Source organism: Chelon labrosus (genome assembly GCF_963514085.1).
Source record: "Chelon labrosus genome assembly, chromosome: 18".
Lineage (NCBI taxonomy): Eukaryota > Metazoa > Chordata > Actinopteri > Mugiliformes > Mugilidae > Chelon > Chelon labrosus.
In genome coordinates this window covers 16,276,941-16,293,919 of record NC_140351.1, presented here as the reverse complement: position 1 = coordinate 16,293,919, position 16,979 = coordinate 16,276,941, and the positions used below count along the sequence as shown (strand labels likewise).

Here is a 16,979-nt window from a genome sequence, read left to right as displayed (position 1 = left end):
TGATTTGATATTATGGTATATTGATATTATGATCATTTGTCAGCATATTTCACTGATCATCACAGTTGCACATCACCAGTAATAATAACTTATTTGGTTCCAACAGCAAACTAATTAGCTAATTAAAATATGTACTTGCCTTTTACACACTTTTACACACACACAGGCTTTTACACACCTAGAGTCACGTACAGACATTTTGAAATTAAGAGACTCAATTGTAACAAAAAAAAGTCACAGTACCTCACAAAACCTCATTTAATTCACTAATCTGTTAGTGTTTAAGAAAAGAGAGAGGTTGAAAAAGACCTGAACGAGCTGAAGGTTTTAAGACTAGACTCTTTCAGGCCTGGGTCACTGGTGCACTGAGATCTATCCCACCTTATGTATTTGTCACCCGTCACATTAGAGAGATCCTAAAACAAGCTTCGTTTTAACTCCATATTAGATATAATTTAATTTAAGAGGTGTGTTGTCACTGGGGGAGTAAGAAAATCACTGCGACACCTGCTCAACAAGGTGAGCTGTTGAGGCGCCCCATAAACCGAGGCTACCGCAGTAGCGCTGGTTCGAGTCCAACCTACAACTTTATCTGCATGCCGTACTTTCTCACCCCCATTGCTTCCTGACTTCCTTTCTCTACTGGAATTCATCCAATGAAGTAATAAAAGGCCAAAAAATCACCACACACTAAAAACAACTGAAATTTGTATTGTTGGTTTGCACTGTTCTTATATACAAAAGTCCAGATGTATATATATTTAGTAAATTCTTTTGAGTTTTGTCAGTGTCATTCCAAAGTAAGTTTTTGTGAGACAAAGATGAGTGTGTGAGATTATATATTTGCTTTATCCAGTTCGTTTCTTAATCTATTGATTAATCATGTCAGGAAATAAAGAGAATTGTCCCACAGCTTGACTTAATAATGTATTCAACTTACTTGTTTCATACGCACAAAACTTTAAAGATATTTCATTTACTGTTATGGATGAGAAGGAAAGAAAATGTCAAATTCGTACACCAGAAAAGCTGGAAGCAGCAACTGTTTTCTTTCTTTTATGAAGAGAAGGATGAATAAACCATCAAAACAGATGCATTTTTTAAATTGACTAACTGATTCGTCACCAACCGCGGTGGCTCCAAAGCTGCGTAACTGGTCCTTCTTCGGCTTCTTATGAGCCCTCAATGCAATCCTCACCCTATATCTTCTTTTTCCTAATTTTATATCAAACTGGGACTATCCATTTGGATATTGGTTAAATACCAGAGCTCAATGTGAATAACTAAAACACTATTAGGGTCATTATAATGAGGATTCATTTCCTCTGTGGTTTTAAGTAGAAGAGCCCTTAGTGTTCGGCCACAGACTAAACTTCTCACCCAGTGTCCCTCACTCTGGGACAGCACTGGTAAGACCAGCAGCTCTTAGCATGGATATCTGATGACGCTAACCACTGATTCAACGGCCGCTGGGGGTATTTGGTGAGCGGGAGGCAGAGAGGGAGGGGAGGGCATCGAGTGCTTTTTCTTGTTCCTGCAACCTGTTCCCGAGCTCTGGCCAGACTGAGTGAACAGAGACAAACCTTCTCCCCCGTGTCTGCCTCGGCCAAGCCCTTTATGCACAAACTCACATTATTACTTTAATCAGGGGTGTGAGGGTTAAAAAAAATGAAGCTAATCCGTTAAACGTCCTCTGCTTAGAACCACTAATGTAATTGCTTATGGTAATTTTTAAAATATCCCGTCTTATTGTGTTTTTTTTTTGTTTTTTTTACAGCAAATTCATTATGTGTAATTACATTACTGCCTCAGATTAAATTAATAAAAGCATCTAATTTGGTGGCGTGTTTCCAAATAGACAAAGCTGGCTGTTTGGAAGTAATTAACAGCTGTAGAAGATGGGGAGAGATGTGTTGCCGCCTCATCCCGGAGCCTCGGAGGCCAGGGGAAGATTAGAGCTCTGATCTCATTCCCAGCACTTGTTTTGAGTCTGTCAGGAAGAGAAATGCCAGCATTAGAGAGGTACCGCCACACTCCTGATATGATGAAATAAGGAGAAAAGGGGAAAGGGAAAAAGATGGAGGGATGGACAGAAAGGACCCTGCCCTTCTCTGAAGTGTCAGTAGCTTGTTTATTCTATTTTTCATCGTGGCTGCTGGGGCAAAGATTCCCATTTTTCCTTTATTTTTTTTTCACCCCACCTCCTAACAAAAACCGCTGCTCTCATTTTTTATAGGCCTTGCAAACTCTCATGCCCCAGTGAAAATTACATTGTGAAACGGTAGAAATTTCTGGGCTGCCTGCGCTCTCCGCTGTCCCTCTGAGCTTTCAAACAGTCAACAGACTGTGAAGAATAAATAATAAAAAACTATTGATTATTTTGATGACTGCAAGATTCAATTAGGTATTAATTTTGCCCTCCAGTGGACCTATCAAGCAGCTCAAAGGAGAGGAGGGAGGGAGGAGGTGCGGGGTGCTCCCAAACGCATGCAGAGTGTGGCCAGGCTCAGACAGAGGGGAAAATGTGTTTACCTCGGCGGGCAGGGAGGTGCATTGATGCGCAGTGTCCCACATTTAAGTGCTCCACAAATGAAGCCCTGATGACTAGTGACATTGTTACCAGGGATATGAGTATTGACCAGTCGGCTCACGTTTTTTTAACGACAGCTTAAACTACTTCTATTGATTAACATTTTCATAGATTATCATGTGTCATATCAAAGAGGGCTGATTCCTGTGATGAGCACATTAAAAAGGCCCCTCTGGGTGGAAATTCATCGACCACCCCCGATAGACGTGGGGGGCTGTTGATGGGTGCGGGGGCAAGATAAGACCTCCCCTTTTCTTTCCTGCGCTTCCATACGAGGTCACCTGTCCTTTGCTCAGACATATTTAGGTTGGACTTGATTCATAAATAAGAAAAAGGGCCGTGGTCCTGCTGTTTCTCTGGCTCAAAGCCTGAGGTGGGGTGAACGCTGTCTGAGGAGCTTTCCAGTCAGAAGACACAAGAGGGAAGAGACAGAGGGAGTGAAAACAGGAGGGAGAGAGAAACAGAGAGAGAGAGAGACAGCGAGAGAGGGGGAGGAGGTGACATCTCTAGGGTTTGTCTTAGGAAGCAACCTCAGGCTTGAACCTGTGGTGGTCATTCAGATACAGAAAGGTTGAGGAGGCTGCTTCTGGTTCAGTGGGAAGCATGCACTAGCTGGTCCCTGCTCTGTGGTGGCATGTTGTAGCCGCTCTTTGACTGATTTCAACATCTGGACTTTCTGAAAACTCTTTCTTTTTTTCTTCTTTTCTGCTGGAGCTTGGTCTAGGTAAGAGAAGTTTTTCTCCCCCAACACAAAGTTTCCTTTTTGGTCGTTTTAAAACTAAAAATAACATTTAGTATTCTGTGCTCGTACTAGAGTTAACATGTCCTAATGCGTGCATTTAAAAATCTCTTAAAATACTTTATTATTTTTATTAAGTCTTGTTGTTTCAGTTCAGTTTCCTGAATTGAATCTGTTGCCAGATAATACTCTAATCATGTCATCTAGATGCTGTTCATTCCTGTTACTACGCGCTGACAAGAAATAAAAATAATTGGGCTAAAAATTTGGGAACATCAGTGACTTCATCTCTCGTTTAAATCAGGCCTTAAGTTCTTGTTGCCTCACATTCTGCTGCAACATGTCATCTTTGATCTCATTTTTTGTCCCCAACTATGTGAAAATTGACATAATCAGCGGCGGTTGTTTTTCTTTCTTTTGGACGTAGAATTAGATTTGTTGCATTTATTTATCATCAGCCTCTGCACTTTCTTCGTGGACTGCTGTCAGCTTAGTGTTTGCCGAAGACGAGGCACATGTCAGGTAGTAATGAGCCCTTGGAGATGGATGTATCACCGTTTTAGGACTGCAGGGTATAATGGTAAAGCCACGCGATCCGTAACAGTTCTTCACCAGGCAGCAGCCGGCAGTATCAGCGGGGTAGCACCAGCCTCAGATAAAAGAGAGAGCTGGAGAGGGAGGGAGCAGGAGAGAGAGGGAGAGTGATGAGTGAGCGATAGAAAGGAGAAGCTGGGTAGAGAGAGAGAGAGAGAGAGAGGGAGTAGAGACATAGAGAAGGAGCCGGTGAGGGTGAGACGCCGAAGCACACATCTAACCAGGGGCATTTTCTCTTTTTTTTCTCCCTCCTCCCTGTTTCCCACCTGGGCTCCCAGCTCCCTCCAGGATCCGATGATTACAGGGCAGCTGAGCAAGCCGCTGCTCTCCCTGCGCAGCGACATGAGCGCAGCAGAACTCCGGGCGGACGACAAAGCGGCCACCCCAGACAGCGATCTGAACGACGAGCCCCTGCTCCTGCCCTCCGAGGCCACGGACAGAGAGGGCACTCCCAACAAGCTTTACGGTAAGTCCGATCACACCTCACGTCTGAGCCTTCTCCTTCTCAAAGCTGCTGAGGTCTCCGAGGTTTATGCAGGTGGAAACGGAGGGCTTCCAGTGCTGGGACAGGTGTCAACAGTGTCAGGAAACAAACTAAGTGCAGCAATCAGCAAGTCAGCGCTGAGATATGTTAGCAGGGAAATTAGTGCTCAGATGTGTCGCCCAACATTTCAGAAAGCAGATCATTGATGCATGCCGAAAGTAAAAGAGTTGTAGTACATTTTTATTGCTTTTTTTAAATTTAGATGCTTTGTTGCTGTATATTTTGAGGCAGCAGCTTTGCACAAGTCTCTTCATGCAAATCTATTAAAAAGTTTAACTGACCTGTAAAAACTGTAATTATGCCTGCATAGTTTCCTTAAATGCCACCTTCATGGTGTTTGGTAATATATAATATATAACTGCTAGATTTATACTTTAAACACTTGTGAAATTAACAGCACATTATGCAAATCACATCTGAATTAAATTAAATAATCCCTTTGTGCTGAGTAAAATTATAGCATCACATCAGATATTATATGATTGTTTCTGAATAATTGCCAGGTCTTCTTTTTTGTTAGTTTATTTTTTTAATTTTTGGTCTTTTAAGTTGCACATTATCTTCACAATAAGATAATTTCTCAATCAGCATGCTCATTATTTTTCAGTTATCTCATTAATTGTCGCCTGCGTCTAGATAAGTGTGTTGTTTTTTTTTATTAGCTGTTTCACTCATGTGGACTAATTCAATCACTGAGCCTCGTTATGAATCAATAAGCGTAAGGGTGGAATTAATCTTATGGCAAATTTTCTCATTATAATTTCTAAGGAAAAAGAAGAAATATTTTACTTTAATTAGAGAGACAATGAACAGAATATTAGCATCAAATGTTACTGTGCATTAAATGCGGGTTTAACATATTTGTACTGTTATAGAAGACTAAATACATTCAGATTAGTCTGATATATTTAATTTTAAATATTTTATTTATTCTCCTGCTTATAATTTTTTCTGTTTGATCTCCATGTGACAAATTATTTATACAAGATTATTCTTATTTGCTTAATTTCAGCAGTAGATTTATCATAAGGAGGTGATCCATTGTAAATTTCGAAGGAAAGCTGATCTGCTTGTCATTTAACCTTTTAGGAAAGTCTTAATATTATAATTTTTTTTAATGCTTATGAAAGATAATAGATGACAAAATCTTGTCTAACAGCTTCAGATGTTGGTGTTTAATATTTGTAGTAACTTTGGTGTCTTCAGGTGTCAACAGTCGTGTCCAGTGTTATCTGGAAGTTGAACGGCGAGCGTGTTAGTGTATGTTCTGCTGCAACTGTGTTTGTGTGTCGTATGTAATTGCTTCTTATTTGCCGCTTACGAATTTATAATCGAGTAAACAGTGCAGACTTTGTGTTTGTCAGGATTTAATAAGAGTTTTAAATGGGAAACAATTATGTGTGACTCTCTGGCTGGCTGTGTGTGTGCTTGTGTTGCCTGTGAAGTGGCAGAAAGTATAATAAAGTTCCTACAGACCGAGCTTGCCAAACATTTGTGAACGGAATAAAATAGAGTTTGCAGGAGGGAGAGCCAAATGCAACTCTCAAACCTAATCAGTGGGAGTTCAGCTGTCTTTTAAATCCTTATTTCAAGAATAACCCGAGGCTAGTCTTCTAAACAAGGACTGCGTACTGCAGGATTTGTCTCCAAAGTGTTGCAATTTGGTTTAATAAGCATCAAGTCTCCCCTCCTTTCTTCCTTTCTGGTCATTTTTTATCTGACTCCTCTCTTGATTCACACTCACAGCTTTCAGATTTTCCTTTTCTCTCACGCAAAGACACTTAGCTGTCATTAAACGAGCTGCAATTTATTTGTATTTGAGGCTATTTATTTTTTGTCTTCATGTGGAGCCTGCATGGTTCCAGTAACTTCTGGGGATTTTGTTTCTGAGATGAAGAATATTTGCGTGTGCTATGTGGCTGGTGTTTGCTGATGTCGTCACTGTGGCTGGTCGGAGCGCTCCTGTGCAGCTTTTTCGCTTTGACGGAAGGTCCCTCTCTGCCCGGTGGCAGAGCGCCCTGGGCTGTGCCAGCAGCAGGTTTTGGTTTGGAAACCGCTCTCCACGTAACTTCTTATGGAATGGTGAGGAAAGGTGGTACAGTCGAGTCTTCTGCCGTGGGAGATAAAGAGTGGGAGGTCTTTATTTAGATGCTTCCAGACTAAAGAGAAATGTAGGCTAGTGACTGGTCATTCAAATGTTTATACCTCTCATGATGGTTCTCTCCTTGTTGCAGAGTTTGGTTTGTTTTTTATTTTGTCGTTTGAAGTTTGAGTGAATATTTTCTGCAGTTTATTTATTATATTACGCGCCATAATTTGAGGCAGGTCTATGAAGTCTCTGTAGAACCAGCTATTGAACAGCAGTTGAAGCTTTTTTGACCACAAGAGCAGATCAATTATTCATTATTCATCTTTATGCTTGATTCTTGTAGTTAATTAAGTTACATTTGCTTGTATTTGTGTTTGTGGTGATCTCCCGTGGCTCCAAAGTTTTCTGTTATCAACGTGAATTCCACTGATATGAAGGAAAAACTTTAATTGAGGCCCTACATTATTCAGTGGTTTTCTTTGTGCGATTCCGCAACGTGCACAAGCCACAACACTCAGCCTTTCCCTGGGACGGTGAAGCAGCAAGAGATGAAGTTACTCTCTGATTCTTCACATTTAGAAGAAAGACAAATTAGCACTTTGTTTCCGTTTTACGCCTCCTGCTTTGAAAAGCCTGCTCTGATAGATTGCTCCAGTTTCGTGATTGACAGACACACACAAACCAACATGCTTATCACATGGTTTCAGGGAAATGCAAATCGTGTCGAGACTAGAATTTGACTGTATCTTCTGTGCAGGAAATACACACTGTATTCGTAACACACCTGTCTGAAAGTGGATCTTTGGATTCGTGAGTAGAACAGTTTTGAGGATAGTCTGTACAAGGTTGTTTGTCACTTGGACTAAATGTGCATTTTCTGGACGTGTGTGTCACATTTCTGATAAGTGTCCACCGTGAGATGCAACTGCACCTGCCATTTATGGGATTTTATACTTAGTGTCTACCACAACTTTTCTTTCCCTGATGTATGACTTTAGTCTTAATGCTGTTTATAAGCGTTTGTGTGAGAAGGAGAAGTCGGTGGGAGACAATGACAGCAGCGGTCATGTTTGTCTACAGTAAATTGTCCACCTTCTACACCCACCACATGCTTACCGTGGTGGTGAAAGGGTCGTTCTCCCCTTAAAAGCTTGCCTGTGCAAATAGTCTTCCACTTCAGGTAACAGGGGCTATGAGGCACCACAAACATCCTGCAGCCTTGTATTTATTCCAAGTAGAAGTGGACATTAGGTGGGAAAGCTGTGGTTAGTAGGGCAAGCAATTTTTATTTTTTTTTTATTTTTTATTTTTTTCAAAGGACGAGATGGTGTTGGATGCGTACAGTTTCTGTCTTCTCTTCTCAAGCAAATCTCCCCCTTTCAGACATCAACAGACAAGATAATAAGACACTCAGAGCACAATTCCGTATTATATTCAGCAACCAAAGGCTCATCTCTTGTCAGTTTGCATTTACTCTCCCAAGGATGTGACGCTTCTATCATCATGCTGTCAAAGAGAGCCCGGCTGGAAGGACAGGAGCACTCATTTCATACACTTACTGTCTACATGAAATGGTCTGCACTTATACGGATTCTGCCAAAATGGTGGAACATTTTCACAAAGGTCACCTAGAGACCCCCCTCCCCAAAAGAGCAGAATGAATCTTCATTGATTCCTGGTATTGGAGGTCATTCAGAACAAAAAAAAAAGTCCACGCTGGATGGCTTGTCTGCTGTAATGCTGCACCTTGCTTTAATGTTTTTGTAGCCTCATTAGGCTTCATTTACAATCAGACTCACACTTGGTTAGTAAAAAATTCCATCTGGTTTCTTCTAGTTAATGTGTAAACCAGACCTATTTTAATTAAAATTCACATGTTTTCAGTTTGAAGTTGTCTCATAATTCCACCTGTGTTTTTATCTGCTGCTTGGCTAATAATTAAGCAAATTAAAACTCAAGAGATGTTAGCACGTTGGTTTGTTTGTTGTTGTTAGAGAGGAATGCCTAAAAAGCAGATAGGACGTAGTAAAGGAAATCTTTGGGCTGACCTCTTCTCATTTAAGTTTGACTTTCACAAGCATCTTGTAGCATTTTGTCTTGGTGCATTCTTTGTGCATGCTTTGTTTTCGTTGTGTTCAAGGAAGAATGGCTAGAAAACACACCTTGAAAGTGTCTGGAATAACATTCTCTTTTTTAAACTTGATACGGTAACCATCTTGTATCATTTGTTCTTGGTGCAAACCTTTAAAATGCACTCGCTTATTGTGTACCAACAACTGCCGCTCGTGTAAAATGCTCTATCACACACACAGGTAAACACACAAAGAGTCACACACAGACTGTTTGAGACTACTCTCTCGGGTTTTTTTCAGGCACGTTGGGCTGTCCATATGTATTTCACAACTCCACCTGTGCGTTTATCTGCTACTTAACTAATAATCAGTCAAATTAAAATTGAAAAGATGTTGGGAAGAGTGCCTCAAAAACACGCACAGAAAGTCTGTGGACTAACATTTTCTTTTTAAAGTTAGATTTGGCAAACTGCAAAATGCACTCATTTACTGAATAATAACACGTGCGTCTCGTGTAAAAGTTCAAGGAAGAGGTCCTAGAAAACGCTCTTACAAAGCCTGTAGACTAAAGTTTTCTTTTTTAAGTTTCATGTGGCAATGATCTTGTGTTATTTCTTCTCGTTCAATACAATAAACTCACAGACTTTGTGATAGTTACATATTGTAGAGCTGGGATAAATCTACTTGTTCTTGTTTACACACAATCACTTCTTGATACTACCCTGCACTTTGCTTTTACAGGTTTATTTCAGGCTTACTAGGCTTCATTTACAATTAGACTGTACACTGGATTACTAAAATGAATTTCATCTGGACTAGATAACGACCATAATGAGTTGCACAATGATAAAAGGGATGTTAAAAACAATTTTTTAGCCCATAATTTAATTAAATAGTCAGTTTAAAGACAATTTCACTTGTATTTTTGTATGTAATTAAATATATGGAAACTAAAAGATGTTAGTGTTCATACTTTTTTTTTGTTGTGTTCAAGGAGGAACACACAAAGAAGTCGTCTTTGGACTTTCTTTTTTTAAGTTTGATTTGACAACCATCTTGTATCACCTCCTCTCAGTGCAATAAGTATTAGCGTGCTTGGTGCTAGATACATAATGTGGATTTGGGATAAATCTACTGTCTCTCATGTAAAATTCTCTTTCATACACACATGCAATCGCACAAAGAGTCGCGCACAAACCCACACTGCTTGAGGCATGAGTTCTTATTATTTTTGTGTAATCAGCTTAGTGAGCAGGATGCATGGTGGGACAGGCTGCTTGCTGATGCAAAGAGCCTCGTAATGTTGTGTGGTGAGGTTAAGTAATAAAGTGGCGCAAACCTCAGCGCTGAATGGGCCACGCTGTGTAAATAAGAGTGGATAAAGGAGACCGAGGGGGAACAAGTCTCTCCCCAGGAGGTGGATCTCATTATGGGGATTTCAGCTGTCTGCACAGACTTGAAAACAGGTTTAATGCATGCCTATAAAGCAGGTGTAATACATTTGCTAATGTGCCCGCAGCGCCCATGGCTACAGCAACACAATCAGTGCGTGGAGGACAGAGAGGGAGGATGAGCACAAGGCGGACTTCTTGTTTTCTTGCAAACAGCAGCAAAGGTCAGCAGGTTTCGCGGATGCTTGTTTACACGGAGAATGACTTTGAGCGACACCTACAACTTCAAAACAACTGACAATATAATTCTCCCCATTGTTTGTATATTTAAAGTTAAGAAGATTATTTTGGCCTTGACTAGAAAGAATTCCAAAGAAAAGCGCATTACACGTACTATAGGTGGATAGCCGGGGAGAAAATAAATTGAATTTCAGTATGCATTTATTTTTGTGATACACTTTCTTTAAGTTAGAAAATATGTGAAAAATGTGCAGCACGCGCTTCATAACCAATATCAATAAGCCTTTCATGTAGAGCTAACAAAGAGGCATCACATCTCCTGGCACGGACACGGTTGGTGTTGTTGAGATGTAATTGAAGCTGCAAGGGTCACATTTTCGGAATAGAAATTACAGTCTTGTCTTTGACTTGTGTGGCGTGAACCAGAGATGCATCCCACAGCCCTTGTGTCCTTCACAAGCCTTTATTATTTATAACGCTCGCTCTTTGAGCAATGACCAGTACTAATGCATAACCTTCTGTCCTTCTGGCTGATTCGCTTCCTTTGAAACCAAAGATTGAGGCAGGAGAAGTGGGTGTACGGTGGATGAGGCAGGGGTGTGGGCGGGCGAAGGGGGAGCGCTAGTATAGGGCAGTGGAGATCCAGGCTATCGAGAAGTTATTATGTTTTTTCCCTTTATATCTGAGGATGTGGAATAACACTGTGATGCTTCTTTTCTCCAGAATAGAGTTATGGGCTTCAAAGCAATACTATTTCCTGACGTCCCTCCTTCCACTATTTGTCTGCTCCACCAGAATAATGTGCTAGGAGTGGTGGGGTGGGGTGAGGTGTTTTTTTAGCGACGTGATTATTTGCTTGTTTCCACCCGTAGTCACTCAGCTCTGTAAGTGTCGTCACAACAGGGGAATACAGCAGCAACTAAAATGTACTTTTTCCTGATAAACTCATTTCTAGATAAACTCCGTTTAGCTCAGGTTCGGTGGAGGTAAAGATATACTCTTGTGCAGCCTGTATCACCTGATGTTATCCTATAGTGATTGAGCCTGTGCCGCAGCGCCGCTCTGATCCATTGTTATTATACCTCTATGACAGAAGGAATGGGTGAGGAGGGGGGAGGAGAGGAGGCTTTGAGGGGCAAGGGGTAGAAAGTGGGACATAGGCAGCATTAGTGCCGGATAGCCTGGGGGGCCGAGGCTGATGTGTCAGGCATGACATGTGGGTGTCTGGCCCCCCACACGCACACACAGACACAGACACACAGCGCTGGACTGCCCTCGCACCCCAACGGCTACTTCTGAATGTCCTGCAGTTGGCCAGATGCAACCCAAGATGGACACAAATCTAAAAAGAGGCTGTTTTAAAACTGATAACAGTTTGAAGAAACAAGTTTGAAGCTCATTAGAAAGGATGAAAGTTTTTCTTTATTGGTTAACCATTTAAATATTTCTGGGTTAATTGTTAATTTTATAAAATAAAATTAGATAAAACCCATTATAGTTTCACAGAAGCTAACATCGTAGGTTTTTATTACTTGTTTTCTGAAAACAGCCCAAAACCAAAACACGATTGGTCTGTAGTTGTTTTACTAAGCAGATATTCAGATTTGAGGCTGAAACCAGAGAATATTTGTATTTTTGTTAGATAATGAATTATCAGTGTTGAAGGTATGAATACTTGACTCACTGTGACCTGCAGCTTTTTATAAGAATTAATTTTATTGGCCTTTTGTACCTTTATTGGACAGTCACTGGTGGAGTTACAGGAAGTAATTGCGCAAGTGAGATGGGACGATATGCAGCTAAAGGCACCGGGGTGAAATCAAACCTGCACCTCTGCAGGTGAGGGCTATAGCATCAATTTATGGCGAGCCTGCTCAAATAGTTAGCTATAGAGATGCCCCAGCTGCATCCGTACATGCAGAGAAAATTCACTTTTACTTCAGTGTACTTCTTTTCTTCAAGTCGCAACTGCAGCCTGCTGTCATTATTGATTAACCTGCCAGTTATATTTTAGGTAAATTAGCTAATGCTCAAATGGTCTTTGAAAGCTCAGAAAACAGTGCAGAAAAAGACCATCACTAGTGCCTCGGCATCAGTCTTAAAATGTCTTGTGTAATCCAACCGTTAGTCCAAAGTCCAGATACATTTACAGTACATGATATAAAACAGAAAAGAGCTGAAAACCGTCACATGAGAAAGCGCAGATTTGATTTTATTTAGTCTGCAGTGACACAGAGTGAGAGGAAGGCCTTTTTTCATCACAGGGTTGTAGGCTGCAGGCAGCAGAATCCTATTTACGGCAAATATCATTTAAGTAATTTAGGAGGAGGAGCAACAGTGAAGCAGGCACCTCCTAAAAGGCTTACAGCTCTCTAAAGCTAGTCTTCATCTCAACGTCCCGCCTTTGCTGATGGCCGTAAAAGGATGAAGAATAATTTGGATTGTTATTTGCCTCTTTCAACCCTGAGATAATCAGGTTGACATTGCTTTGGGAATGAGGAGGACGCGCCCCGTAACATATGTGCTCGTGTGCAAAGTGTCCCAAGTCCCCCGTGAGGGTGCAACACAAAAGCCCTCTTTTCCCCTTCCCCTCCACCTCCTCCTCTTCTTCCTCCTCTTCCTCTCTCCATCACACCATCTCTCCTTCTTGACCTTTGAAATGGGCATTGCCTCTTCTCACCAATTTACCTCCCTCTGGTCCCTCTCGTGCTTGTGCTGCCTCCATCTCCACTCCAGCATCAAGGGAGAGACAGGTAAGAGCTGGAGCAAAGCACTCTCGTGTCAGAGAGCCTTTTGGTGAAGACCTGTGGCCACGAGTGAGAGCTTAAGTGTCGGAGCACAGGACCCTTACTGCCATAAGCATTGTTTGTATGCAGATTCCCCATCCATTCATCAGAAACTGGAGCCGTTCTTCTACTGAAGTGTACTATTTTCTGCTGTTTACACTTAAAACCTCCTATCAGTGGAGACACACATTACTCCGTCCATTTCCTCTTTGTCCTCCTTCACCTTGTGTCCTCTGAGCCTTCCCCACTGTGCTGGTGACTTAACAATGATCTCAGAAATAGTCACAGAACTGCTGAGGTGTAAAATCCTTTCTGTTCGGTGCACTCCTCTGCACCACCTCCTATGTAATTCCCTAACTCCATAATTCCACTTTGTGCCAGAATAATGAATGAGATAGATTTTCTCTCCGGCGTAAGGTCTATGCCCCCGCGCGATGAGGAATCAAGCTTTAATGTTTGAGGGCCGGAGAGATTGCCGTGGCCTCTTCTGCCTCCCGCTCCGCGCTGCGCTCTTAATTAAGGAAATGACAGCTCTCCTAGCAGCAGCAGTGGCCATAATGTAGCTAATAGTGTTACAGGCAGACACTCAAAAGTCAGTCTCTGGTGATTTTTCTATCCCCAGAAACACTATTGACCTATCCCAAGCAGCTTCTCCACCCTGGCCTCTAAACAGAGTATTACTTCCCTGCAGGTCCAGAGGGAGCCATCTGACTAAGAGCACCTGGAGTTATTGGCAGCAGATTATGCCCTGTGTTATTGTTGAGGGCTTTGGTGGGAGTAATGAAACACTGAGCTAAATCGCTGGTGATTTCGGCTCCCTTGCATTCTACAAGGAGTTAAGTAAATCACTATAAAGCTCACACTTCACATTACAGTCGTCTCTCTTGTATGCAGTACGACTTGTACTTTATTCTGCTCTGCTTGAAAAATGAAAGTGAAATAATCTCTCAGCTCACTGCGATGCCACATCAACTTTCCAAGTGGTATTAACAAAATCAATGGTCAAACAATTTGGGACAATTGGTTGCGTATTGATGGAATTAAACCTGGTGTGTGATGTGGCTCGTTCCCTATCTGGGCCCATCCTTTACGCTCCAGCAGCTCCCAGATCCCTTTCCAACATAAAGAGCGTTGCTGCATGCTTTTGCACTATAATTAGCTGGAATAATTATACTCAGAAAACAATTAGGGATGTAATTAACCTTAAATCTTAAGCCTCTTTTTAAACGTTGAATTCTTTTCTGTGGATTACATTTCTCCGAGAAAATGATTGACAACATGTTAATAGCAAGCACATGCACTCAGCCAGACATTTTCAAAAGGACCATTATAAAAATGGGGGTTGGCTGTTCATTCTGAATAGCCTGAATCGTTACCAGGCCTCTCTCTCGCACATTTGACAACTTACATAATGCATTTCCACTAAAATAGCTTAAGTGTTAAAGCTTCTTTTATGGGCAAAAATTGATTCATAAATGCACCGAGGCGAAAGCTAACGCGAACACAAAGCTTTCAATAACACCCATTTTATACAGACTGTCAATGTATGAAGCGGTTGCATTAGACAAGGTGGCATGCTGATTGCTTTATGAAATCCAGGCTAATTGTTTTGTGGTGTAGTCCTTGGGGCACCCTGCATTAAGACAGGCTGAATGAAGTCAAATAAATATAGCTTTTTGACCCCCCCCCAACACACACACACACACACACAGAGCAGCCTTTGCCTTGTCTGGCATTGAAAGTCACTCTCCAGTGGCCACTTTGGTGATCAATGAAAGAGAATTTATATAGTGTTGGATATTGGCAATATTTCCATGACATAAGTCACATCATAATACACTCTGTGCCCTGTAATAAATATAATTATTCCTCTTAGATAAAAAAAGAAAAAAAAAGAAAAGTATTTTCACTGGAAATCTCATCACTTTGATTTTGGAACGACTTCTTTTATGTAAGCAGTCACAGCCACTAAAGCACACATGTATATACATTTATCGACTTAAGTGCGCTTTTGTCATTCAGTATAAACTCATGTTTCAAAGGCACTTGTACCGTTACAACAGCAATTAAACTTGTCGGGAAAATCAGAAAAAGAGATGCGGCCTGAATGTCCCAGATAAACGTAAAGCTATGCTGAATGTGCGTCGCCTGTTCTTTCATCCGTTTGGCCTCTTCTTTCATCTCTCCTCACATCAATACATCCATTCATTCCATTTTTATCCATTGTGTGACCTGTGTATAATCACGGCATCAAAGGACTTTCTTTTTCGGCAAAGGGTTTGATCGAGATATTTTCCCCCTCTGTATGCAGTATTAATCTCCATCTGGAAATCCATTTAAGAGTCATTCACATTGGATAAGTAGATTTTTTTTTTTTAAGGAAAGAAAAGAAAAGCAAAATGTGTACAAAGATTCTGGTAATAAAAAAAGAATTGACGATTGAGTCCCTGGATATTTCTCCTGTCAGCTATTTAATTTAGTTAAAGAAATTACACAAATCCTTTGGGGGGAAGATGTGCATGTGTATTTATTTATTATCGATTTTTTTCTCCCGTGATAAACATGTTAACGTTACAGATATTTGCAAGGGGATGAAGATTTCTAGGTTATTGTGAAAGGAAGCACTGAAAGGCGTCAAGGAATCGTTATTCAGTACGCTGTTTATCAGATAGAATACATTATTCACAACCAATGTCTTTATCTACAGTCATCAGCCATTCTCTCTGCAGCTCATTCAAGAATTTATAAAGTCTTTCATTATTAACTGAATATCCTTATTTAGCTAATTGACTTTGTTGTGGTGATAATTGGATAATTCACTGACATAAAAGTTGCTCAGCAGCACTACTGGGTTTGGTATTGTTATCATAGTGTGGCAGCTGCATTTAGAGAATTGCCTCTGAGATGGTTGGAAAGTTTGAGTTTCAATAAATAAAATTAAGATTGTTTCAAGTCTGGAGGAAAGAAATTAACCGCTCAGAGACAATACTTCTAATGAAATCAATATCCACTCTCCGCTTTTCCAAATTAATTTGAAATGAAACAGATTATGATGATATTGTACTTTATCCTTAGCTCCGTAATGCAGTCACAAAGTATTTCCTGCACGTTCAGATTGATTTTAATCCCAGATACTGGGTGCGCAGGGTGGGGCCGGGGCACGACGTGATCTGTAATGGGTGAAATAATTGGTGAATAGAGACTGGCTTGTCAAAATAACCACTGCGTTACGAGGCTGATAAGCGAGACGATGTGGACATTTATGGAGAAGCAGGGCCAGCCAGCCAGAGGTAGAAACCAGCCAGAAAAGCAGGCTTCCCCTTGGGCTTTCACATCAACCATCAAATGCTTGAGGTTCATTTGTTAGGTCATGCCATTCACCAATTATTTGAATTTTATGCAAAGATGAAATGATTTTAGTTGGCGGAAGGGAGCTTAAAATGTACTGCATAAATATACTTGACAGGCAATGAGATCTTGCTGCCGAGGCGATTGAATAGTACATTTTGTATGAAGCTTTTATAAAAGGACTAGAAACCACTGTATGCCTTGTATGTTTAACACACACACAAAAAAGCCTTTTCAGCCATGAATAAAAACACACAATGCATTCAGGGATTTATTCTTTATTTAAAAGCTGTGATATTCCATTTAAAAAATCAATACTACAGAGGAAATGTGATTACATTTTTTTTTTTTTAATTCGATGCCGACATTGTGTGGCTTAACAAGGTTTGGTGGCCTTCAAATGCATTTCCACATGGTTTGCTTGATTTCATCCGCAAAATTCGTTTTGTTCGGGGGAAGAGTTGTTGGATGATGGCGACGGTGCGTTTAAAGAGTTGTTCTGTTAACTTTTTGTCAGGGTTTTTGTAGTTCAAAACAAGATTATGAAATTACAGATGCGACATTGGCTTTTTGTACAAAGATCACC

At 40.9% G+C, this 16,979-nt stretch overlaps 1 protein-coding gene across 1 annotated transcript in view; it reads left to right on the top strand.

The window, feature by feature from the left end:
* Nucleotides 1-16,979, top strand: part of pou6f2 (POU class 6 homeobox 2) — a 73,930-nt gene that overhangs the window by 2,753 nt on the left and 54,198 nt on the right. The window contains exon 2 of the mRNA XM_084566367.1: nt 4,202-4,389. Within this exon, the coding sequence (XP_084422493.1) occupies nt 4,218-4,389 (172 nt within the window). The 5' untranslated portion in view covers nt 4,202-4,217. The remainder of the gene's footprint in view (nt 1-4,201; nt 4,390-16,979) is intronic.